The following is a 27,019-nucleotide window of genomic DNA, read 5'->3' as shown; positions in this document are numbered from 1 at the left end:
TGATTCACTAGAGTCCCGAAGACTTACAAGTGGCTTTGTAACCTTTTCCAGACTGAGACATGTCAATTACTTTTCCCCTTATCTGCTCCTGAATTTCTTTGGATGGTAGTGTGATGTCTTGGGTTCAATACTACTTCAGAACCTTGTCAGACAGGTTCTATTTAGGTGATCTCTTGATTTGAAAGGTCTGGCAGCATCAGGCCTGGGTGTGGCTATGAAATTGAACTCAGCTTTCCACAATAATATGATTAATCACAGTTACTTCATCATTAAACAAGGGGGGTAGTTACTTTTTCATACAGAATCATGTAGGTTTGGATTGTATTTTTCTCTTAACAAATACAATCATCACAGAAAAACTGAATTTTATGTTTACTTGCGTTTTGTTTGTTTAATATTTAAATTTGTTTGATGAAACAGTTAAGTGTGACACACATTCACAAAAGTAAGAAATCAGGAAGGGGACAAATACTTTTTCACAGGGCTGTATTTAAAATGGGTCTCATTTTCTGACTCAGTGAAAAACTTACTTAAACCCTTTACTTGACATTCATTCACATGCTCTAGCAGCTTCACTGACCCAAATCAATGTTATCAAAATGTGTCATGTTTGAGTGTCAAAGAAATGAACGTCAGATTGTGAAGAGCTTACATTTCTGTGTTTCAAGTGGGTATCATTTATAGGACATCTCACTGAACAAAACATCTCATTAACAGTCAAACTAATTAACCTTGAAGAAATAAATCTATCTAAACTACTGTAATTAATATCAATCTTCTGAATGAAAGTCATTAGAGCTTGTGTAGCTCTCCTTTTGTCTGTGTAATCCTCAAACACAGTGTATTTGTGCGCTCACTCACCTTGACCAGCACGTCAGGGCCAGAGCTGGTCTGCAGGCTGAAGTGAGCGATCTCAGGACTCAGACCAGTCTCCATCTGAGCGTACATCTGATGACACGTCTCCATCAGCTCCAGGGCCAGATCCATGTGGGACCCTGGGAGGCCGTGATGGGCCCCCAGAGCCAGGGTCCCAGGTAAGAAGCACACCAGGTGGTCCTGATCACATGTTTTGAAGATGAGCGGGAAACAAAAATATAGTTGATTTATTTCTCATAGATTAGAATACTCAGACAGCTCTGCCAGAACACACTCTGTCCAGTGATTTCAAGTCACAAGAAGTACACAGAAAGAGAGAAAAAGAGCTTATGCACAGCGGGGAGGAGCAGAGGGCCGGGTCTGTGATTGACAGCTGTCACAGGGATGCGACAGTGGGCAGGTTCTATAAAAGGAGTACCTAATGAGCAGGTCAATATTGAAGCTGGGCAATTAAACACTATTTTAGTTATTTCTTTAATTATATTCATTGATTCATTCATTATGCAAAATTGACTTTAATTCATGTTGTAAATGTAAAAACAGACCCGGAGCTGTGTTTTGTTGTATGTAGTGGTAGTTTTCAAGTGAACAGCTCCTTTTACCGTTAGTTCAGTAGAGACTGAGAATGCCAAGTCTGAAATTATCCAAATAATTCTAATGTAGGGAATATGTTTGAGTTTAAAAACACAGTAAAGCACTTCCTGTATTACCACATGACATCACAAATGTTTTTTGTTTGAAGGAAAAACTCAGGACTCAGGACATCAAAACACAACTCCAGGTCTGTTTGTGATGAGTAAACAACATTAGAAGATAGATCAGAAAACAGCGTCATATGGGCCCTTTCTGAATTCATGAAAGATTCAAGAAAACATGATCAGATCACACGTACCATCTTTGCGTTGAAGCGGTTGTGGCTGAGCTCTCCCACAAACGTCAGGCGGCTGGGGCCAGTCTGTCGAACCAGGTGCTTCCTCACGCCCTCTATGGCCTGGAGATAATCCTCCAACAGGCTGCAAATTAAAGTAAGCCATCAACAGGGGGCGCAACAGAGTCTATTCCACAAGTGCTTTCATTTCCCTACACACATTCAAGCTACAGTACATACAAAGGAAATCTAGTAAGGATGTAACAAAATTGGCAATTATGATTTTAGAACAACAAAAGTCCCAAAATATTATATTAGGGGGAGTGAGGAGTGAGGAGGAGTGGGGTCTGGAGTCAGCTTTTCTAAAATAAAACACTAAGTTGGTGGGTAGTTTTGATGCAGCAGTAAAAGAGAAATAGCAAAATACTGTATTTAACTGTCAATATAAATCAATATGGTATCATTAGTATTCCAGAAGTATTTGGCTGCACTCACTCATCCTCCACCTTGCCCCCCTGAATCCACTGCTTGAGGAGGTACTCGTAGTAGCTGTCAGCGCGGGCCCCCAGAGTGAAGGCCCCTTTGTGGGAGAACTGTCCAGTGTTGGTGTTGATGAACATGGGCACCAGGCCGTCGTGCTTCCCCGGGAGTTTGTGCACCAGCCTCATCACCTCGTTCACCACGTCCTGCCCACATGGAAACACACAGAGATGGGTCAGGAGCAGTTTAGTGCATTTTACTGTGGCAGTTATGAAGAATCTGAAGGATTGCTGAAGAGAAAATATTAGTGCTCTCAAAAATATTGTGTTATTAACAAGTTAAAGCAAAACAATTTTATTGGTGTTAATTTTTTCCACATGAGATTGATGCTCTTTCTGATGTAGTGAACTAGTTTTTTTCATAAGCTGTGGACACTGCTGTAATGTTAGAAAAGCTACAGGACCCGGCTGTAAACCAGAAGCAAAACAATTTGTACAAAACTGAGAAGTCCCGGTTGGTGGGCCAAAGCATGGCACGGTTGCTCATGTACGAGCACATGCACAACTTCACTATATGATCCATATCAAGTGCTCTGATGTTATTCAAAAGAGGAAAACATGGAATAAAGTAAACTCCAAAACATACATGAAATCCGTGCTGACCTTTGATAAGGACTGTGGACAGCGACAGAAGATTTGCAGCCTTGTCTCTGGCTGTCCTCTACTGCGCTGTTTTTTTTAATGGATATACATAAACTCAGAGGAGCATGTATCGCAGCAGGACTCATATCAGTCTCACTATTTAATAGATATTTCTGCTGCTGGACTTATTTTCTCTGCTAAAGCGTTTGCTCTGCTGCGCCACATGTAAACAAACAGCACTGTATGATGACGTTATGGTGCTGTGGCCCGTTTCGGTTGTTTCACCCATAGTTCTGTGGTTTCACTCCACAGTTGGAACTTCATTTGCTTTGACTGTTAGTAAGACAGAAGAGAGCACACTGTTGCAGAGCACTTCATGAAAGTGGAACATCAAACACAAGTTGTCTCACTGACAATTATTATGCTTTGCAATAAAACAACAACAACAAAAAAACGTTTACACAAAGCCTATCCACTTTTCTATGTTGATAAGAGAATTAAAATGAAGATTCAAGGGACAAAAATGTGTGGTTAATTTGCAAGTAATCGCGAGTTAATCATGAGATTAATCACAATTACATATTTTAATTGATCAACAGCACTGGAAAATATAGATGATAAATGTTAATACTGAAACTAATCATGTCACTGACATAATAAACAAAGAGCAGGATTATCCCACAAGAACTACTGTAAAATGTACAATACGATAAAATACAAACTCAAAATGCTCTGTTCCATCTAGTGATGTCATTTACTCAAACTTTTCAATTTAACAGCTCCTTTTACCTTTTGTTCAGTAGAGATTGGCAATTCTACGGCTGAAATTATCCAAATGATTCCAGTGAAGGTGTGTGGAGTTTAAAAAACACAGAACCTTCTGTAGTGCTTTCTGAAAATAGCGTAATATGGGCCCTTTAAATATCATGGACCTTAGGGGTGTTTTTTAGCCTGTGGCTTTTAACATCACTTGAGTTGTGTGGTCTTCTGTTGTCTTTTATTGATTTGTTTTTATTGTTTTATTTACTGATACTTTTTATTGTGAGAAACAGTTGGTTTTATTTTAGTCTGTGCAGCACTTTGGGAACAGTCTTTGTTTAGAAAATGTGCTATAGAAATAAAGTGGATTGGATTTTCAAGCCCAGAGCCACATTCAACAGCTCACAAGCTCTTAACCACTTTTCGTTTTATGAAGATAGACCTCATATTTGCCGAGCGGTGATCGTTTTCCTCCTAATTGAAAAGCCACATTCATTTCCGCGGGCATGCACAGGAGACTTAAAGGTCCCATATTACACAAATTGACAGCATCTCAGAATGCCGTTGCCTCATCAAACACATACCCGGAATTGTGTTGTTGTGTTTCATTAACAAATTGAAAAACCTTGTGATGTCATGTTGTGGTAATTCAAGTTAACAGCTATCTTTTACCTTTTTGTTCAGCAGAAATAGGCAATTCCATTTCCCATTCCAGAGCTCTAATCATCCAAATCAATCTAATGAAGGTGTATGGAGTTTAAAACACACTTGAGCACTTCCTGTATTACCATATGACATCATAAAGTGGAACAGAGTGTTTTTTATTTGAGAAAAGAACCTAAATATGCAGGGTTTGTGTGTTAAACATGTGAATGAAAACAGTCTAGAGCACTGGTCTCCAACCTGTAGCTCGGGAACTACTAGTAGCTCTCTACTCTTCCAAGTGGCTCGACAAAAAATTTCTGAATTATCTGTATTCATATTTACTAGTGATGGGCGAACAGAGCCTCGTGAAGCATTGACACCTCAGCCGCAATATTGTCTCAAATGGTTCGATGTGTCTGAGGCCTTGGAGAAACACTGACCTCTAGTGGACAAATTTAGCCATTGTCACGCAGGTGTCTCAGCATCGATGAAGTATTATTAGTGTAAGACCAGACTTGTGTGCAGAGCGACACCGTACCTAACAACAACAATAATAATGATGATTTTAAATAATATGTAAAGAGCAACATAAATATCATGCTGTAAATAAGAAAAGAGATTAAAGTGATCCCAAACCAAAGTGATCCCAAACTATGGATCGCTTTTTTCCACTTGTAGATGCCAGCGAAAATGAAACAAATGCCAAAAGTCACCAAAAGTCACCAAAATCACCACTAACGTCACACAATCCTCCTCATTACCCAACATTTTGAACAAATATTGCATCTTTACCTCCGCCAAGGAGGTTATGTTTTTGCCGGCGTTTGTCTGTTTGTCTGTTTGTTTGTTTGTTTGTTTGTTTGTTTGTTTGTCTGTTTGTTTGTCTGTTTGTTTGCTGTTAGCAACATAACTCAAAAAGTTATGGACCGATTTTGATGAAATTTTCAGGATTTGTTGGAAATGTGAAAAGGAAGAAATGCTTTCATTTTGGGGGTGATCCGGAAGAAATCCTGGATTCTGGATCACTTTGAAATTTTAGTTAACATTGTGGTAAATGGGGCCAAAAATTTTGTTTCTCAATATCTCGGTTAATTATTGACCAAACCCCATGAAATTTGACTCAGGGATGGACAATGGGATCCTCTTTCATATTCCAAAGGCTGATCCGGATCTGATCCAGAAGACTGATTTTATCGCAATTTATATAAAAAATGGGGGTAGTCCTTGGCGGAGGTCTGCACTCTCTGAGTGCTTTTCTAGTTTATACTGTAGCAGTTTAGCTAGCGCTTGTCAAACCACGGAAGTGCGCTGAACACTCTGAAACCATCTGAATCCATGGATTCTACCTGGACAACTGAGGGATTCTTCACACTCTGAAACACCCTGAACCAATCGCAGAATGGAACATTCGCTGAGCCAATGAAAAGCTTCGATACACTGAAGTGATTGACACGCAGAGTGAAGCAGTAGGGGGAGGGGCCGACACTTCCACACTTTGGTCACGTGAGCGGCTGCTGCGAGACGAGCTCCGAGGCAGTGCTTCACAGCAATTTGTTTCAGAATGAACAAGACGTGCTCCGGAGCTCCGACTCATTTGCCCGTCACTAATATTTACCGACTATAAGCCGCTTCTTTTTTTCTCACACTTTGACCCTGAGGCTTATACAACAATGTGGCGAATATATGGATGGGTTATTTGTTTATGAACACAGTGGATGTGCACAGCCTGAGTGCAGAAAGTGCCGCTGTGTGTGCGGTTCACATGAAGTTGCAGTGTTAGCTAGGGCTGTTGTCAGCACTAAAACAGTTTATCAGTGTGTGATAAAATAAGTTCTGATGCGAAATAAACATTAGTGAGCAGGATACAGCTTAATGACACGTATGTGTTAAATGCAGGTGAGTGTGTAAATGACGAGAAGAAACATCTCAAACTTCAGTAGACGGACATCCACTAAACCTGATCCATACACCTATCTCCAGCCCCCAGGAGAGGCTGAAATCTGCTGAAATCCTACAAGACACCGACATGACACAGACAGAACAGAGACTCTTTCTGCAGTAGACATGTGCAGTAGAGCCAAGTGCAAGAGCGAGACAGACAAGTGGAAGAGACGATGAGCCGAGGAAGATGCTCGTTTGATTGTGTTTTGAACAGTTATTTTTCGCTTCATGCACACACCCTCCTCATGGAAATCACATGAAGAAAAACAGATGATGCAGCTTTTAAGTTAAAGACAATTGATCTGGCTGTGGAAGAAGGAAATAGAGCTGCTGCTGTTGGCATCAGTGAGTTGATCGTGAGACGTTGGTGACAGCAGCGTGATGAACTGACTCAACGCAAAAACACGACAAAAGCTTTCAGAGGCAAAAAAAGCAGATAGCCCCAACTCGAAAATGTTCCTGAAGACGTGGACACCTGGCGCTTATAGAGACACTTGTCTATATATGTACAATTGTTTTTTGTTTTGTTTTTTTCTTTTAAAATTGAGTTGATGCAGCTTATATTCAGGTGCGCTCAATGGTCCACAAATTACAATACTCTGTTTCTTGCTACTGCCAAAATGAGTAGCTCTCTGGCATTTTCGTTATGTGTAAAGGTAGCTCACAGGAGGAAAAAGGCTGAAGATCCCTGGTCTAGAGGCAGAGATAACAGGGAGACGAGGGGGCCCGTTAGTGAATGCTACAAGCTCAAAATAATGATTCAATCTTTCATTAATAATAAAACAGACTGGAAGAAAAAAAGACATGAGTCACTCAGTCCAGAACTGCCACTGGAAGCACAGAAAAAAAACAAAAAGTTCCCCAATAGTGCAAAGTAAAAGCACCCAAGCTTGACCGCTGATCCCCAGAAAGTACAGTTCCATCGATCATTTATGAAACGTTAAGATGATTTAGTAATAATCATAACAGGCCTATCCATTAGCCTTCTCACAATATTAGAATTTGTGTCATTCTGAAATAGGGAGACATTACATCACTACATCCTCTGTGGGTTGGTCTCGCTGTAATCCTACGTATGAGCTCGTTTCAAACCTGGTTATTGGTTGTTTAATCCTTCTTATTTGATCACAGTCTAACAACGTTATGCTCTGTGACATGCATAGATTTACTGTAAACCAGGTGGTCCAATTACACAAAGAGTGAGGAAGACACATGGATATAGTTTCATTTAGAATTTCTCTATTAATCAAAGCCACTGCTAAATCTTCTTCTATCTTTTGTCTTCTGTTCTGCTGCAACACAATTCAGCTACATGCCGGCTTCTAGTCTTTAGCTACAGGAAAGACAGACTGTGAACACGGGCTGTTGGTCCTTGATGTGAACGGTTGGATTAGGTGTTCTGTCGAAATGATTTAGCTGCAGTCTAAATTGACAGTGACGTCTTTCTGTTTACAGTTGTATAGATCCAATAAAGCCAAATCTCCCCAGTTTTACAACAGATTTCTTTGGATTACAGACGCGGGTTTGATGCTGTCTGCACACGATGATCACACTTTATACCTTAGTTATGTACAATTTCAAGTCATTTATATGAATATGCATAGGTAGTTCATTTAGACAGTTGTATTATGCTATCAAATAGGGATCCGACTAAAGGTAGCACATATCGACAGCCAACCTGAGCCATCGCATAATGCTTCCACTGTACAATCACCATTATTCACTCATTTATATGAATATGGGTAGAGGTAGCAAATCTTGACTATATCTTCTCCCAAACAATGCATCCACTACAACATTGTTTCCTAAAGACTGGGTCGCAATAGACTTCGTTTGGGTCGCCTTGTCACAATTTGCAATGTACAGTTGTAACACATGAGAGCGCTAGTGAGTCAGCGAATCGAATGTGCCTGCACTGAACAAGTGTTCCTGCAGCTAAAGTTGAGAAATGCTTGCCTGGCTGTCCAAAAAGAAGGTGATAGATCAGCAAAGGTCAGTGCACTTCAGGATACTTAAAGGTAATACTAATTGTTCAGAGAAACACGATCACTCAGTCAACAATAAAATATCCTCATTATTGTTTAATAATGGTCAAATCCAACTTTATTTTGTGATTTATAAATAATGTCTATTGACTTGGGTCACAAAGGTTTGTAACTTTTAAAATATGGGTCCTCAGAAAAAAGTTTGGGAAACACTGAACTAGAGGGTGCATACCTCTCCTTTGTGATACTGGGGACAGTGAAGAAGAGACATTTCCATTCAGTTTAAATTATACAGCGCCTTTCTACTGAGTTATGACATTTTCTACACATGGAAATAAAATAAAACAAATATATAATATATATATATAATGAAAATGATAACCATAAAATCAAATATTAAATCCAAACTATTCAATCATCTAACATAGGTATTCTCATGCAAAACTTCTGCCTCGAGTAGCTCAAATCGATAGGCATTTAAAGTGTAACTTGGGGGTCATGCGCAGTAGGGCAAAGTAGCTCAAATCGATGGGTAGGCCATTTCAACAGGACAATGGATCTCAATTTTTAAAAGGATCAAATATTTTTCTTTCCAAATTGTATACATTTTTACACATGCTTAACTCTGAACCAGCATAAGAATCAGCACAGTAACATATTTGACATCTTAATAACAGTTATTTTTAAAATGATTATTATTGCAGTGCAACATTTTGAATTCGACTGTGCATCATTTCAAAGGGTAAACACACTCCCACTCTCAGTTTGAACCATTTTAAACAGATTTGAGCCTCGGTCATTTCTCTGTGATTAGTTTGTTGATAAAACGAGTTCTCACATTGACTTCTGTCATGTCAATAATAGTCTTTTGAATGACTCTTTGAAATGAACAGATCCAAGAGTTTCAGATCCCACAAAGGAGCTGAAAGTCCCATCACTAACCACTTTAAGTCTTCATGGGATCCTATTTGAAAATACAAATACAACAATAAAAATAATTTCAATACATTAAAATACCATACTGCATATTCAACCAACCATTAAACTACTACAAAATGACTTCTGTCAGTACAGATTTTTACAAAAGTTGCTTTTATAGAAGCTTCAATGACAGATCTGAGCACTGCTTCTGTTCTGGGTATGGGTCGAGCCAAATGACTGTATAAAGAGATGAACTGAGTGTGACGTGACCCAGTGACGTGTTCGGTCGTCACAAATGAGGCTAGCAGTTATAGCAACAAGAGCCCATATTTGGAAATACACTTGCACCACTGGTTTGGCAGGAGCATGATGACTTTCAATCAAACCTGTTCCTAACACTAGCTAGAGCAGACACTGGGGAAAGAAGGTACCAGACTGGTCTGATATTAATGTTTATATCTTGATTTAAGGACAAAACAGTGAAATAAAAACACCAGAATCATGTAGAGCGACTTATATGAACATTTTAAGGTCAGAATGACAAGTCTGACAGCAGCAGTTAGAGAGAGAGGCGACATTTTTTCAACTGAAAGTGAATTGGAACATGGCCTCGAAGGAGTCACTTCCCTCCCACACTGATTTCCTATTTGGAATGCAGCAGCTAGCAGGTTAGCTATGTCCATGTATATAGAGTCTATGGCCACTTGTCTAGTTGAATTGTTGTGCAGATTCCTCACATAATGCAAAAGGCTATACAACGTGAGCAGATTTGTCACTTGTACTTGTTCAGTCGATCTGTATCTATCTCCTCTGAGCCATGAGAGGGCTGCCAACTAAGAAACTGACATTAGAAGCACTAGAGCTTTTGTTTTTAGAAAGAAACAATAATGATGCATTTGACTTTCTAATAAAGTCCCCGTGCTCATGTGGAGATGCACTTAGCGACCGAACACAGCCACACAGTTTATGCCTCAGAGATGGTTCATTTGAATATGAGCCATATTGATAATCAATAAACCTGACTGAAGCACAAATGTGCATAAGTCATGATTAACATATCACAAAACACAGTCATCTGGAGCCTCATTTATAAAGCTGGATTATTAATGAAACTCCTCCTAAGCACTGCGCTTTGCTCATCTCTACGGCGGCTCGGGTCCTGCTGTAAGCTCTACGCAAAGTCTGGAGACACGGGGGAAAAGCGACACTTGTGGAGAGAAGCAGAAGTGAAGAGAGTTTGAGGAAAAGTTTGATCAGGAAATCATCAGAAAATTCACATATATAAACTCTTCTCTTGGATGGAGCACAGGAGCCAGGCTTTTGGTTTAATGAAGCACTGGGACAAAACGCAACTTCAACACCAAGCGCCAGAGTGACCTGAGTCTGTGCACGATACGAAGCCTACTAGACCAAACCTGACCCGAACTCAAAATATTCCCTACATTTGTGTGTAACTGGAAGCTCTTGCAAAGGGCTCTCCGTGTGCCGTCCTGACCCCGGCCCGTGCACTCAGAGGTGAGCAGAGTTTGTATGTTTTGTGTGGACTTTTATTGTCAGAAGAACAACGTCTGATCTGTGTCTGATGTGTTACACACCAAATCTGTGTTCTATCTGCCCAAGTGCTCATCCCCTGGCCACTGATCCATGTATCCCTACATCCATACATTCCAGATGCAAAGAACACATGTGGTGACAACATTCAGTGAAAAAAATATTCATAAAACACATTTCTACATGATTTTGGCTCAATTTAAGGCATTTTTTTCACTTTTTTCCAATATTTTCATCTTTACCTCATTGGCATTCAACTATTCCCCCAAGTTCTGACATCAGCCAATATGCCATTCTTTTCTTCAAACGGTATAGTCATTCCACAGAAAAAAATATAAAAATCCAACCAAAATCAATGGATCTGTGATGATTTCTTTACCATCAACAGGCCCAGAACCTCAATAGAATGTGAGGCTCCTCTCAACATTCCATAAGGCACACTGGATATTTAGCATGGTTGTTAATGTCCACATTATTAAACATCATGGTCCCTCGCTCCACCTTGTTCACGAATTTAAAAAGTCAACGCCAAAGTGAAAGGCACCAACTGTTCACCAAGAAACACCTTCCACTGCAAAGAGACCAAGACGTGATGTTGCTGTAAAACCACAAGAACAAGAAAGTGTAGCTCAGTCTGTTTGTCTTCTGCACCTCTCGCTTAACAAACGGGATTTTACTTTGATGGTGCTCCACATACAAAATGTTCTCTGCAAACTCAGGATGAGTTAGAAAGTCAAAGATTTCCTTTTTGGTTCTTCCTGTGGATCAATCCTGCCCATCACCTTCACCTTTCACTATTTTTCAATTCCGTTGTGAAGAGAAACAGTTTGAACAGAGGCTTGAGTCACACACATCTGATTCACTTTTGCATTTATGGAGTTCGCAAGCAAATTTCTCGAGTCGTTTTCCGCTGTTAGGATCCAACAACCACACAATTAACGATATCTGAATCAGATTCTTGATGGATCTATAGGACGCCCAACAAAAACTCTGGCATAGCCAAACCAAATTTGGTACAGAGATGCACCATGGGAATAGGGACAAAAAGTATATTAACAGGAAGTCGGCCATATTGGACTGATCGCGCGACTCGGCGTCAAAGGCGCATTTTCTTGTCCTCATATTTGAACGAACTCGTCCTAAGGTCCTAAAGCTTTTTAAAACAGTGTTGCTGTGGCAACGGTGCAAATTTCGGGTTTGTTTTTGCAGCTCGCCATCAAACTTCGACGCGTGATAATTCGCACAAACTTTGGCCAAGTTCTCTCAAACTTTAATTGTTGGTGGACACTCCGACCCTGAACAGATTTATGTTAGAATAATTCTATTATCCCATATTTGCTAAATGCTTGTGTGTTAATCTAGACCTATGAGTTAACCATTTATGTATTACAATTCTTGATTTAGAATGTACCAATCAATTGTATGAATGTGAATAACCTCTTTGTGTTTAACACCTGTGTGCAGTGACCTATCGTTCTCGTGAACCTTGAGATGACCTCTCACGTGAAACCAACCCCCACTGTCACACATGCAAGAGTTATGATGGTGTCTGTCTATACCTACGGCACCTCCTGATTGTTAATCATGTTTATGTTTTAAGCCTGCATTATGTCTTTGCTTATCCCCTTCCCTTTGAGAATCATGTGTCTGTAACTAGGGCCTCCTAATGATAATAAAAGGAGGAGAGCGGCCTTGAGTCATCAGAACGTGTGGAGACTGTTGCTCTTGATGCCACTCTCTGCCCGTTCTCCTCATGAGAAAAACTTAATTAATCTCTTGTCTTTCTTCTTGTTTTTAATGTCTAGATAAACCTAACAATTTATATAAGAAAATCTAAACTGGACGCAATAGCGCCCCCTAGGGAGGTTGTATGGAACAATAAATTTTACTTTGTCGTAGGCATGTAAAATTTGGTACACACATTCGTGGCCTGGTCTTAATGAAAAAAGTCAATGACGCCCACACTCCATCTCCCATCGTGTTGCCATGGCAACTGGCCAAATATCTGTCTTCACCAAGGGGACGTCCCAACAAAAACTTTGATGTACTCAAACCAAATTTAGAACACAGATACATCATGAGAATAGGAACAATAAAGTATATTGTGACCACGCTCTCTCCCAAACCGGAAGTCCACCATCTTGGATTAAAAAATAAAAATAAAAAATCAACACATACAGAAATTGAGAAAAATAGTAGGGTTCGGTTAAGATCAGGGGTTAGGGTTAGGTTAGGGGTAAGGTTCGGGTTAGAGCTAGGGTTAAGGTTAGGCTAGGGTTAGGGCTATGGTTAGGAGTTCACGTAGGTTTAGGAGTTAGTGTTATTTTAGAAGATAGATCAATGAGTAAGGTGCATTCGTGGGGCACGGCATGTGCAGAGCTCAACGTGGCCGGGGTGCGGTGTGGCATGGGCGCCGCATAGGCTTGAGCGATTGCCGATCATTGCCGCTTGCGGCTATATTTATTATTATTATTATCATTATTATTATTATTATTTAAAAGATGCCTAGGCCATGATGTTTAATAATGTGGACATTAACAACCATGTTAAATATCCAGTGTGCCTTATGGAATGTTGAGAGGAGCCTCACATTCTATTGAGGTTCTGGGCCTGTTGATGGTAAAGAAATCATCACAGATCCATTGATTTTGGTTGGATTTTTATATTTTTTTCTGTGGAATGACTATACTGTTTGAAGAAAAGAATGGCATATTGGCTGATGTCAAAACTTGGGGGAATAGTTGAATGAGGTAAAGATGAAAATATTGGAAAAAAGTGAATAAATGCCTTATTTTTTGGCATTAAATTGAGCCAAAATCATGTAGAAATGTGTTTTATGAATATTTTTTTCACTGAATGTTGTCACCACGTGTTCTTTGCATCTGGAATGTATTTGTAGACAGCTTACCCAATCCACTGAGGATTTGAGGAAATTTTTCATTTTTCAAAATTTTCTATCACAAAATGAAGGTTACCTACACTAAAATGGCCACAATTTTTTTTCGCGATATTTCCGGAAGAGCAGACCTTCCAATTATTGGTCCTTAGGGTCACAGTTAACAAAAAAAACACAAATAAAAAGTATGGCAGGCGATGTCAGGTTCAACCCATTTTTGAGACTTTGGCTCCCCGACTATATAGAAATGACCCACGTTCGGAGTCCCACTAAACCAAACCAGCTCTCTGGTGTAATCCTGGTCTAGTCATGGTTTAGTCCTGGTTTGGTTTTGTAGGCAGCTCTGTTTATGTGAGTGATGGGGCACTAAACTGTTCACATACTGTAAAATGAAAGTGAAAGGGAGTTTAGTGCAGAGTTTAAAGCCCTTATGTAGACCAAACCCAGCTTCAGTCCTGGTTCAGACTTGGTTTAGTCTTGGCTCAGACCTGGTTTAGTCGTGGCTCAGAAATGGTTTAGTCCTTGCATAGACCTGGTTTAGTCCTGGTTCAGAACAGCTTCAGTCTTGGTTCAGACCTGCTTCAGTCCTGGTAAAATCCATAAAACACCACGTCACTCCAAACCTACTTACTCACAGCCATCTTCCATTTCCCTTGACAATGCTTTTACCCATGATGCTCTGAGACGACAGCTACACCCCTCCCGCAGCTGTATGGAGGAACATTTTACAAAACAGTCTTAACACCATTTTGCCATTTGAATCTTATTAGTGATTTGACGCTTTTTTGCCGAGCGTGGATGGTGCATATTAAAGAGCTGGCTCAGGAGAAGTGAGAGAATGGGGCACATGTCAGCACTGAGATTTTTTGGCAGCGCTCAAACTGTCAGCCTGACGGATTTAAAGGGAAGGTTCGCTCACGGCTGTCATCTGCATCCATCACGGCAGACTGACGAGCACTGCCACCTTTAAACAGAATGAGCCCAGACGCTGCGTTTGCTGTCACGCTTTGGGATGTAAAGCACGGAACAGGAACGCAGGACCCACGGAGGTGGGGCTGGAGGATTATTTGATAGTATTGTGTTTTTGGACAAATATTGTGAGATTCTGTGTGAGAGATTTGAAATGTATTTTGAAAAGTATAACTCAGTTTATAGTATACTTGAGAGAATACTGACATGTTTACTGCTAAACTAACTTCCAAATCTCTGGATAGTTTTATTTGTTATTATAGCAATCAATATTTTTGCCTTGCTTTAGACAAGTTCTCATCAAGACCCAGTGTGTCATGGTAAAGGAGACCTGTTTTAGTTCATGATTCTGGTATAGTAATACAGTATGGTAATATTTTGGTAATATTTTTTTTGACTCTGGCTTTACATCTATTTGATCCCGGTTATCTGAATCCATATCCACTTTATTTCGTATTTCGTACACATTTTACAAACAAAGCAGTTTCCAAAGTGCTGCACAGAGATCATAAAATGAATAATAATGCATCAGTTTTATATAGCGCTTTTTTGGACACTCAAAGACACTTTACAGAGCATTATTCATTCACTCCAAACCCAGTGGTGGTAAACTACTACTGTAGCCACAGTTGCCTTGGGGCAGACTGACAGAAGCGAGGCTGCCAATCTGCACCATCGGCCCCTTCAACCACCACCATCACTCGCACACACACCACTTTCATACTAGGCAATGTGGGTGAAGTGTCTTGCCTAAGAACACAACTACAGTTATTCCCACTGGCACCCTCCTGTGGCTTGTGGGTGTGTATTGTCTTTAATTATTTACTCGCTCTGCTGAGACAGCGGGAGTTGCATAATGTAGTTGAGGAAGGCAGAGGGCACCCAATAATTGTTTAGGGCTGGTCACAGAGAATGTCCTGTCCCCCCGGTTTTAAGTCTCTTCTTAGGCACCACGAGCTGGAGCTGGACCTCGGACCTCAGAGCGCAGGGGTGAAAATTTTATTGAGGTTCGAGACGTACTGTGGGGCCAGTTCATTCAAAGCTTTAAAACCAAACAATAAAATCTTAAAATCAACTCTAAAACAACCAAAAACGCTAAAATCAGGGTAACATGCTCAAGATTTTTGGTTCCAGTTAAAAATCACACAGCAGAATTTTATACCACCTACACGCGTATTTCGCCCTACGCGAGCGTAAAAACTGCAACTTTTGGACACATAACTTTTAGAAGGTATGTAAAGTGACTGAGGGCGGCTCCACTGCATGTGCTACACACGCGTATGGAGCAGCACGTCTTGCGCACGTAGATTTCAGAATTTTTGGACGCTCTACGTGAGCGTACATGCGTATCCCCATCAAAATACACAGAGAGCATGAATCTTTGGTTGTATTTGTGCGTTTACCATCAGCACAACGTGCTCCTGGGGCAGATCTGTGTCGTGTGAAAGAGCCCAAGTCCAGAAAGACTGCTAATTAGTGCTTTAAAATGTACTTTTGAAATCCTCATGTTTGCCATGGCCAGCCTGTACAGAAGGTAAATACCAGCCTGATCAGCTGTTAGTTTCACTGTTGACCTGATACAAGCGGCTAAACGTACCCAGTCAAGTTTGATTGTGGAGCCAGGCCCTTACAGTCGTCTCTGGTTATGTTCTGAATTAGCTCCTCATACTGCTTTAGCATCCAGGTTTAGTCACATTATGAGAGCTAAATTCCAAATTATTTGGACCTGTTTTGGTTGTGGTTTTATCTTACTTACTACAGTTGTAGGCCTAGTCCTGATTAAGAACTGGTTTATTAGGGACTATTTTTGACATAGTTCAGCCCTGGTGTATGTCGAGTCTTGCTTAGACCTGCTTCAGTCTAGTCCTGGTCTTCATGACACTTGTAAAGTCAAGCTAATTCTGGTGTTTCATGGTATCCAGCCCAATCCAAGTGTATTTGTGTAGCACATTTTCCAAACCATATCATTTCCAAACTACTGCGCATTACAGCAATATATAGCAAATATTTAGAAACCAGCAGAATTACAATCCAGACAAAAGGAAGTAATAAAAGCAATGAATGAGAATAATAAAATCAACCAATCAGATATGAGATGCACTGTGAGGCCAGTCCACTCAAAGCTTTAAAAACAAACAATAATCTTAAAATGAATGTTTAAATGAACAGGAAGCCAGTGCAAAGACACAAGAAAAGGGGTGATGTGATGGTGCTTTTTACTTCCTGTTAAGACTTGTGCCTGAGTTCTGGACTAAGAGCAGGTGGAAGGACGTGTGATGAAAAGGATAATAAGTCATAATTCTTCAGCATAATGGATGGAACATATTTATTCAGTGTAATAAACATAAAAGGCTTCTTATGTAAATGTGAGTAGAGTGATTATTCTAATGTGCATAGATACAGACCCGGGTCACAAAGAGGCTGTACTGTGCCTCTGAGGCAGGTGCACACTCATTACAATTCTACAGAAGTAAAGTCATGTACAGAAATCACCCTCTACTAAACAAGCCTTCACCTGGAACAGTAACACTCACAGTGTCACCACTTTTTAGCTCCACTGCACGCAAGCATGAAGACAACCACAGCAAATGATGCAACGTCTTTGCCAAACTAGCAAAAGCAAGTCAGAAGTTATGGAAATACTTTAAAATAGACACATTTAGCCTAATGGGAGCTTTAAGCCATGACATAATGTAGTTTATGTCTGTATTCCTGCGTTTGTGTAATCCTCTGATACGGCTGTCTCCTTCTGAACAGACGGTAATGTGAAGTAAAGCAGTCTAAATGAGGCTATAAACTATAGCTGCTAGCTTCCAAGCTGAGATCCATCTTAAAAGGTGCTCTCTTCAAAACATGAACATGTTGTGCAGTTGCAATGGTCCACAGTTACACTAGGGGTCCACAGCAACTAGCATGCTAATACGGACTTCCTGATTACCAGACAATAAAATGCTTTATAACTAGATGAAGATGAAATGGTTGTAAAACAAGACAATTAAAAAAATATATACGTTTACGATACAATAGTACTACTGTTAAATATAGAATTATAGAATTCATAATAGGATTTATTTTTAAAAAGTAATTTCATTTTATTGATATATGATTATTATTTGTATAACGTGATTATATTATATTATACTATTTTCTGGTGTTGTGGAAAGATTTTGGTTTTTATGAAACCGGTGAACAGCAGGGGGAGCTCCCGTTCGGTCTCGGGTCATTAAAACCATTCACTTAAGACCTGAATGCCCGCTCTTTTATTTACTCAAGTTTCATCCCCCTTTTTTAGGGTCCGTGGTTGTAACACAGACAGCATTCAGTTTTTGGGGGGTTTTTTTCCCACCTCAAGAGATGCTTATCCAATATAGCTGCATTGGGGCAAGACATATTTTGCTTAGACACATGGGAAAAATACTGATATAGATTAGGAGCCAATATGCATGATTGAAACATATCTTTGGTGAAAACAACATTATAACAAACAGAAGATGAACTGCCCTGTCTAAAGTGTAACAGGACAAAAGCTGACAGTGTACCTGGTACTGGGGGTCCTGGGTAAGGCGGCTCAGCTCTCTGAACTCCAGCTGCACACTGGTGACCTCTGCCAGGGTGCTGTCTGCGGTCCAGCGAGGAGGGTGTGCCGTGCCCTTTCCCAGGTTCACGTCTGAGAATGGGATCTTAGATGGGGTTCTGAAGGCGGGCATGAGCCGAGAGCCCAGGTCCTTCTGTAGAAGAGTACAGGGCTGTGTGAGAGCTCATTTAGTCAGTAGACGAGATAAACCTAAGCTACACTGTCACCTTAGTTTGACTTATTCTATTTATTCTTGCGCTTTGACTGCTCAATGTGCTTAAGTTGCCCTTTAAGGATACTTTATGGTATAATGATGGTCTGAACTAAAAGAAAAGTAAATAAGTAAGCATTGAAAGCACTGAAGAATGAGGAGCTCTGTTGCAGAACTAAGTTATTTAATGTCCTTTTACCATGGCTACAAACTGATACGTCTCACCTGTGAATGTCATTAAATGTCTCAAATATGAGTTTTTCTGTGTTTTACAAAAGCTACTGTAAAATTAATGCAATGTCATTAGCCATAGGAGGACTCACAGACTGTGGTATAATGAGATAACATTCACATTATACAATGATCCGAATCAGGATCCATTTGCCTACATAGTCCGCTTGACTGGGCAATAGAGAATGTATAATAAAACTCTGACCCAGGTCAAAGAAACAAGCTCTGGTCTGATCAGGGAGGTGGGTCTTGGTCTGATTGAATCACACTCTGAAGCAATTTGTGTGAATTGTAAACACATACAACACTATGAATGTAATATGAAGTGCAGATTTTACTGTCAACTAATAAAGACCAACATAAGTCACACGCCCTGGCTGTGTTATATACTTTAAAAATTAGTCTTGTTCCAAAGTTAATATCATGTGTGAGTGCGCACAGCTTTGTTCAGGAAGAGGGGGTCCTTGGTGAGGTGGTAGGTGCTCAGCAGACTTCCCAGGATCCTGATGGTGGTCTCAAACAGGTTCACGTCCACATTCTTCTCAAAGGTCAGCTCCTTCTCCACCCACTCCCTGGCCTCGGCAAACTCTGATAAAGTACAGGAAAATGAACAATAAATGAAATGTATCACTTTGAAAGACAAAACAGTATTTGCCTGACAAATCCAGAATGATATCTGTCTGTATTTTTTATAACAGACTGATATCAGTCTGGTCACCACGCCCTTCTGTCATGTCATTTACAAACAAAATCATATTTCTCCTCAGATGAACAGTTTAGTGCCTCTCTCATTGTTTCTGTAGAAATGCATCATGCTTTTTAGTCCCCCCGTGATAGTTTTTCCTATATATTTTCCTTGTAAGCAGCCTTATTTGTTTATAGATGGACCATGCAAGCCCCTGATTGGCACCCGTCAATCACATCCACCTGAACTGAGGAAGATTCACCAGTGACCAGACTCACATCTTCATTTTCATCATATTAGAGAAGCGTGTATTCTGAACCATAAGCAACAGTATTTTGCTCTATTTCTAGTATTTAATGATTAATTAATACATTTAGCAGTGTTTTGTTCACAGCAAACCTCAATGTTGATCTCAAAAACTTAAATACTGTAGAAACAGTAAGAGCCTCGTCGCTTCACAGTGGCATTTTACCAGAGCAAGTACTAATTTTCATTTACATATTCCCTATTTTTGAATATGGCTACGTTTTTGAACATTTGTGTATAACCCTGAGACAGAATTTACCACATAATCACTGTGCAGAGCAGTGGGAGGTGAACACAGACATTTTCTGAGCACTCAAGCCTTGAATGCAGAACAATACAGGATTACTCAAATATTCATGAATCACTCCAGAAACAGTCTGGGAGACTTGGCAGTGAGGGAGAACCAATGGTAAAAAGCTTATAACCGTGGGTTTCATGTTTATAAGTGACAATTTGAGGAATTTGCCCATTTAAAAGATAAATACCAATTTTAATTAGAATTGTAAGCTGCAATTACAACAATGATAATTATTCATCACTCTGACACCCAGGGATAGGCCAGATTTGGGTTAACACAATCTGACCATAAAGAGCTGACTAAAGGCCACTACACACTACAGGAATTTTTAGGTTAAGACAATTTTTAAATGTGCAACAAACGGTGCACATCACAGACGCGAGGAGAATCATATGAGATTTAAAATCTTCAATCACAAAGACTGCAGCGGCGGGATATGTCTGCGGACCACAGGATAAAAATATAAGCGTCAGCTGTTTCTGCATTGCACTTCCAGTTTAGAAGACAAAAATGTGTTATTATTATTTGTGAAATGTGGTGCAATACATGATAAGTAAAGCATAAAAGATTGGTGATAAAGTACAAAGGAAGTAGAGTCACTATCACTAATCTGCAGCTTCACTTTGATCTGTGCACTGTGTGGATCTAAACAGACACACGTGAGGAACTACTCTCACCTTTTTACTTTTAAAGAACACCTGAAACTGGATTCACAGCTCTGTTTTGTGGACTGGATGTCGTTATTTACAGAGGACAATTTGTAAGATAATAATAATAATAATAATAATAATAATAGATTTGATAACGTGGATGAGATGCTGCAGTTTAAATTTACCACAGTAGGAGAGGTGAGTAATAATTATTTTCACAAATTTCCTAAGTTTGTATGTTGCGTCTTTGTGCCCGTCACTCATCTGCCCCTGATGCTGTGTTTTATTGTCTGTTATCGTAGTGTTGCTGATGTTTGGTGGTTATGATCTGACAGAGCAGCTCAGAGTTCCACTGACACCACACACGAGGAGCACAGCGGCTTCAAATTAGCACGAGACAAAAAGTCAAGTCACGCCTCCTCGAATTCGGGAGTGGGCAAATTCTCCTGTAGTGTATGGCTGCCTTTAGATGGAACTACAACAGGTGAGCCAACAGTTCAGTCAGTCACCTTTTATGAAAATCAAACACTTAAACAGGACCATGAAGGCTTGTATCGATCACAAGCTCCTGAAAATGTGCTGTTTAAATTCCTTGTATTTGTTCAGATCATTCAAAAACTTGGCTGTGTGAACATTCCGCCATAGACCTACATGCATTACCGCCCCCCAGTGTTATCACATTGCAAAGCATCCATACACTGGTGTCTGGTGCATTGTGGCCGTACCCTCAGTGAGTCCCAGGATCCACATGGTGTCCAGCGCGTCCACCAGGGTCAGGCCCAGCCCGAACCACTCCGCGTGGGACTTGGACACGGGCTTGAGCTCGTCGTGGCCCCAGGCATGCTCCCTGTAGCCCTTCCAGGCGTGTCTGAAGGCCTCCCGCACCGCCTCCTGACGCTCCGCACTCGAGAGGACTGGGGAGAGACGAGATAGAGACAAGGACTATCAAACTATATGATACGTGGTAGAATTTATAAAAGGTTCAAATCTAATTAAAAGATGATGTGATTTGCAGGGCTGTAGTTCTTTAGACGACTGAACAGTCGATGGAGTCTACCAAAATGTGTATGTCAAAAGGCAGTATACCGTATTTTCCGGGCTATTAAGCGCTTTGGATTATAAGAGGTACTGTTTTTAAATGGTCTATTTTCGAACTTTTTTCACAAATAAACCATACTTTAAACGAAACACAACAGTTTGATGGAACAGTGGGACTGTTTGGTGCATTCATGGTGACTCTGTGCTTTCTTCAGTTGTGGCGTGTTCGCAGTGACTCAGTTTTTCAGTTGTGGCTCAGAGTGGCACATTGCACTCGCTTTTTCGGTTCGTTCCTCCGTTCCGTTCCTCGTCCGGGTGAAGTGATGAGTCTGAGTGTCTGTGGGTGTTTCGCTGTGCGGTCGCTGTCTGCTCCATGTGCGTTTGGGTGAGCTGTAGGTGGTGCGGCTTTGTAGTTTACTGAAGTTGCTGGGACGAGTGGATTCGTGTATAGGGCGCTCTGGATTGCGGGGAGCACGGTCGTTTTTTGGGTTAGAGTGCGTCTAATAGCCCGGAAAATACGGTATTTGTATTTATAAGTAAAAAGGCAGATTCAACTCATGATTCATAAGTTTAATCTGTCTTTAAAGCTGCACTGTGTAACGTTCTGGTTTTATACCTCAAAAATACCTAGAAAAACAGGCATTCTAACTCTGCGTGGGATTGCCTCTCCACAGATCTGACATGTAACTTGATTTATTTTGGTGTCCATGATGACAGAAAGGTTTAATACCATACTGTGAGACAAAGCAATAACATCTCCATGGAGAAAAGCATTTGACCTTCCACTTCCAGCAGAAAATTTACACAATGCACTTTTAAATAAATACATAGTTTCCTAGTACTTTTGTTTGCATGAATAGTACTTTTTGCATGAACTTCCCCTGTGGGTGTAGTCTTGTGAGTGCAGTTTGGGTCAGATACACAGAGACAAGGGATGATTTTGAAAACTTTTGCCACAGTCCCTTTTTAGTTGAGCAATCGATCCTCAGCACATCTTCAGTCCACCAAGAATGTCTTTAGTCGACTACAGCGCTAGTAATTTGATTTCCAAGGTCAACAGTAGCTTTAGAGTTAGAAGATACTTAAGAGCTGTGCTAAAATTTTACAAAATTATGTCAAACACAAACACCTTAGCCATCATGTTCGTGCCATGTGTTTTTAGAATTAAGAACAAATCAGCAGTATAATTGTTATCAGTAAAAGCTATGTCATATCTGAGGACACAAGTTTATTTAAAATCTAAATCTTACGTAAGGTCCAATAAAGGTGCATTCTGTAAACTTTTTAATGTAGGGTGCATCAAATATTAGTCCAATGAGGTACATTTGGTCTTCTGATCATTTACACTACCGGTCAAAACTTTTAAAACACGACACTTTTGTTTTTTACTGATTACTGTTTACTGTTGACCAAAACATATCATTCTTTTCACAATAGATATCAAATATTCTTCAGAAAGTTCTTTCCAAGTCTGTTGCAGAAGTTTCCATAAATGTGTGACACTTGTAGGTTGCTTCACTCTTCTGTCCAGTTCATCCCAAACCATGTTCAGTGTTTTCCAGCTTTACCATCTTGTTCTTTTTTCCTGAGGTAGTTTTGGCAGAGCTTGGACTTGTGTTTTGTATTTTTAATCTTTATTTATTTTTTTTTACATCTGTCTGTTCAGTTCTTACCTTTGTACCATTTCAAGCTCTTGAATTGCAATAAATAACTGGAAAAATGAGGGTGTTCTAAAACTTTTGACTGGTAGTGCATGTTATTACACATATTAGGTTCTTTAATTAGACCAAGAGTTTGTTTTCATACCTGACAGTTTGATCTGCTCCCTGCACTCTTCCTCAGAGTCATGTGATGTTGCTGTGACATGTCTGCTCAGTGGATTTAAAAAGGTTTTGGCGCCGTCTTCCTACCGGTGGAGGCAGGATGATAGCGCCATCTTGCAGACCGACTTCCTCAGGACAGTATCTCAGGTGTGTGAGAGTAAAAAAGCCCCTTGTCTCGATTTACTCTCACACAACTCCTGGGATACTGTCCTGAAAAATTCGGACTGCAGATGTCCGCTGTTGTCCTGAATCCACTGGCAGGAAGACAGTACAAAAACCGGTAGAAATGAGCTGACCAGACATGTCACAGCAACATCACGTGACCACTCTAAGGAAGGCCGCTAGTGAGCAGTCCAAACTGATGGGTTTTTTTACCGTGAAGATGTTATTGCTTTGTCTGGAATGTTTCATAGTATGACATTAAACCTTTCTATCTTCATGGAAACCAATCCAGACCAAGTTACAGGTCACGTGGAGACGTGGAGACGTGACCCCGCTCACAGTCAGAATGTCTGTTTTTTTAGGTGTTTTAGAGCTATAAAACCGCCTGTAATGGAATAAATGTAAAGTAGAGCTGTTTAATGTCACACTGTGGAACATTCCAGGCAGAGCAATAATATATCCATAGAAACGAGCAGGTGACAAACCCCCAACTGACAAGTTACATAGCACACCTTAAATACAGCAGTCCTATTACTTTTTTTGTTTGAAACTTGACCTTCAACCAAGACCCTTTAAAGCTACCATGTGTAATTAGATTTCCAGTATTTGTATGTTGTAAGACAGGTTTACTGATATCTACTAATAGAACAAAAATTAAGTAATAATAAACATGTCGATCGCTTTAAACAGCACATTTTAGATTACAAAAACATGATCTGATTATAGTTGTTGGGAAATTTCTTCAAATCTTAATCTTGTGCTAGCTCAACCCACGCAGTATTAGAGCACACAGCAGGGGGTGAGGCGCAGACTCCAGCCTCTCAGCATGAGCGTTCATTTGGAGAGCACACATGTGTACATGAGGGGAATGGGACAGTATTAGTAAAAAGCATGCACAAAGCAGGCTGAACCCACACCTGTAAGACACAAAGCTCCATTTGGACAACTACTTTAAAACAGAGGTATTTTACATACCGTATTTTTCGGACTATAAATCGCACCGGATTATAAGGCGCAATATCAATAATGTTGAATTCTCTCGTCTATTTTCATACATAAAGTGCACCAGATTATAAGGTGTATTAAGCAAAACAAATGGACGATACTTGAGACTGATCCTTAGCCCAGACTACACGATCCATTGGCAGATCGTGGCATAATTCGTCCGGTGTTGCCTCTCTGTCTTGTGAATATGTATTATGAATGTGAATGTGGGTGGATCATTTAAGTTTGGTTTATTTATTTCCTACGAGGACGACTCAAATATATATTGAGTAACAATATGTTTAATACAGCTTTGCGCACATTTGTTTTTGTTTTACAGAAATAAAGCTTAAAGCCACATGGTTAATTTGCATAAACTATCAGCTCTGAAAAAAGCTCACTCCTTGCACACTGATATGGTCAACTTCTGTCAGACTAAGGACATGATTTACTCTGTGAGGCTCCTGACTACAGTAGCCGTAATGCTCCAGCAATCCAACAAGCAGTGCGGCCTCGTAGTTTACCTAAGTCATACTAAAACATTTTGACAGATTTTCGAGTGCTGTGTATCACAGAAAATCTGTTCGAAATCAGTAAGCACAACCAGAATTAACACATAAGTTGCACCGAAGTATAAGACGCACTGTCATTTGAGAAAATTACATGATTTTAAGTGTGCTTTATAGCCCGAAAGATATGGTACTTCTATGGGGGTATTAACTGTAACACATCACATATTTAGATTGTGTTACCTTTTATTGTTTTGAAAATGCTATAGTCACAGAAAACTATGTATTGACATGTTTTACATTTTTGATGATTTGAGTCTCTCCTTCCTTTGCTCTCCATGCTGAGTCACTCCCCCTTCAGAGCGCTATCTCAACACAATCAGCGTGCATTCCACTTAAACTAGTCAAGTTCTTGTGTACAGTTGTATCATGTTTTGTATATTTATAGAGAATGTCGTGTGGGAGAATAGGTGAAGTAGGCTTGTGGGTGGAGCACTGCACAGAATCTCACAGCTAACCACAAGGAGGGTTTGAATAGTCCCCAGAAGAAATCACTAAATTAGTCAAACATGCATGAATATCATCTGAAACCTTTTAAAGTTTTTGATGAGGGAACAATATTATAACATGGAAGAAAGCTCCAAAAAGTAGACTTTTCATAATACTCTTATTCTTTAAGGCAAACGGCAGCAGTGACATGAGCAAAGACAGATTCTGACTGAGACATGTGACCTAGTGTCCCTGTCTCCATCAGACACAGTGCGTCAGTCTTATAGCAGGTGTGCACTTGAGCAGGTCTGAAGGAGCACTCACACCCACAGCCCTCTGCTCAAGCTCTCGTCTCATTCTCCTCTGTGCACTGGCTCAGGAAACATAGCTTTGTACTGTCACCACTGCTAAAGTATGTTTCATTTGAGAATTTCTCCCACTTCACTTTTTCTTTTGTGTCTGAAATGTTCCATTAAAAGTGAAACACAATGGTTTAAGAAGTGACAGCTCCACTGGTGTGCTTTTGTTTGGGTTATATCAGGCCATTCATTTGAATCAAGTGAAAACTGTTAGGCACTGACTATTTGAAAATATGTTATCAGGAAATGTGCTTTCAATAGACCTGACTTCTCCTTTTGTTACTGGCTGAACGCTTCTGTTCACTTTCAGAAGGTTATTCACATCACTAGTACAAACACAAGTAAAGTATAGATTAATAATATAACGCATTGTCTCATCTGTTTATCTGACTGTGTAACTGGGAAACTTTAAAGGGAGGAAAATGAGTAGAACAACCTCCATAAAAAAGAACTCCCCTGGAATGTTAAAGGAACTGTATGTAAGATTTGAAATTTAACTTTTATAAACTTGACCTGTCTGTGTCTCCAGAGGTAAACATGTTGAAATCAAACATAGCTTGTATTTCATCATATCTTGTGTTATTCCATCTTTGAACTGTTGATGAAGGTACATGATTTTCAAAAAAATTTATTTAAAATGATAAACATTTGTTTGGAAGGACTGACATATTTTATAGAAATAGTTTCCTTTCATTTTGAAGTAATATTAAAGTATTCAGAAGAAAAAAGCGACAAATGATGTAAAATCATGCACCTTCTACTTGCTTGTACAATTTTCCCTCCGTTACCATGACCTTTCTTAATAAAAAATCTCATGACTCAAAAAGTAAGAGGTTTTTCAACCTAATCTTGTACCATATGGTAGAAAACTATATGAAGCAAATATTCAAACCAGTTTGTTAAGGATATGTAAGTGAGAACCAAGAGTTATCACTGTTTGGATTTATTGCCCGAAAAGTGCTGCATATTTCATTCCCTCCGTTACCAACATGAGTTTTTAAATTTTTTGTCAAAAACTTGAAAGAATATCACAGGTTTAACTTTACCCTGTTGGAGTGTAACTCTTTCCTACATTCTGATACTTTACTTATTTCAATAGTCCCTCTAGTTTCTGAATAAGAGCTATTTGAATGTAAAAAATCTGCCCCTGTTTCCCTCCGTTACCACT

At 39.9% G+C, this 27,019-nt stretch overlaps 1 protein-coding gene across 2 annotated transcripts in view; it reads right to left on the bottom strand.

The window, feature by feature from the left end:
* Positions 1–27,019, bottom strand: part of LOC110164288 (endoplasmic reticulum mannosyl-oligosaccharide 1,2-alpha-mannosidase-like) — a 75,860-nt gene that overhangs the window by 24,971 nt on the left and 23,870 nt on the right. For both annotated transcript variants that reach the window (XM_055153407.1, XM_055153408.1), the window contains exons 7-12: positions 21,213–21,401; positions 18,988–19,136; positions 18,072–18,260; positions 2,240–2,430; positions 1,769–1,889; positions 862–1,056 (exon numbers count right to left, since the gene is read on the bottom strand). In XM_055153407.1, coding sequence (XP_055009382.1) covers positions 862–1,056; positions 1,769–1,889; positions 2,240–2,430; positions 18,072–18,260; positions 18,988–19,136; positions 21,213–21,401 — 1,034 coding nt within the window. The remainder of the gene's footprint in view (positions 1–861; positions 1,057–1,768; positions 1,890–2,239; positions 2,431–18,071; positions 18,261–18,987; positions 19,137–21,212; positions 21,402–27,019) is intronic.

This window comes from Boleophthalmus pectinirostris, unplaced genomic scaffold (genome assembly GCF_026225935.1).
Source record: "Boleophthalmus pectinirostris isolate CB_2022bp ecotype Guang Dong unplaced genomic scaffold, ASM2622593v1 HiC_scaffold_18, whole genome shotgun sequence".
Lineage (NCBI taxonomy): Eukaryota > Metazoa > Chordata > Actinopteri > Gobiiformes > Gobiidae > Boleophthalmus > Boleophthalmus pectinirostris.
This window is presented reverse-complemented; position numbering and strand designations above follow the sequence as displayed.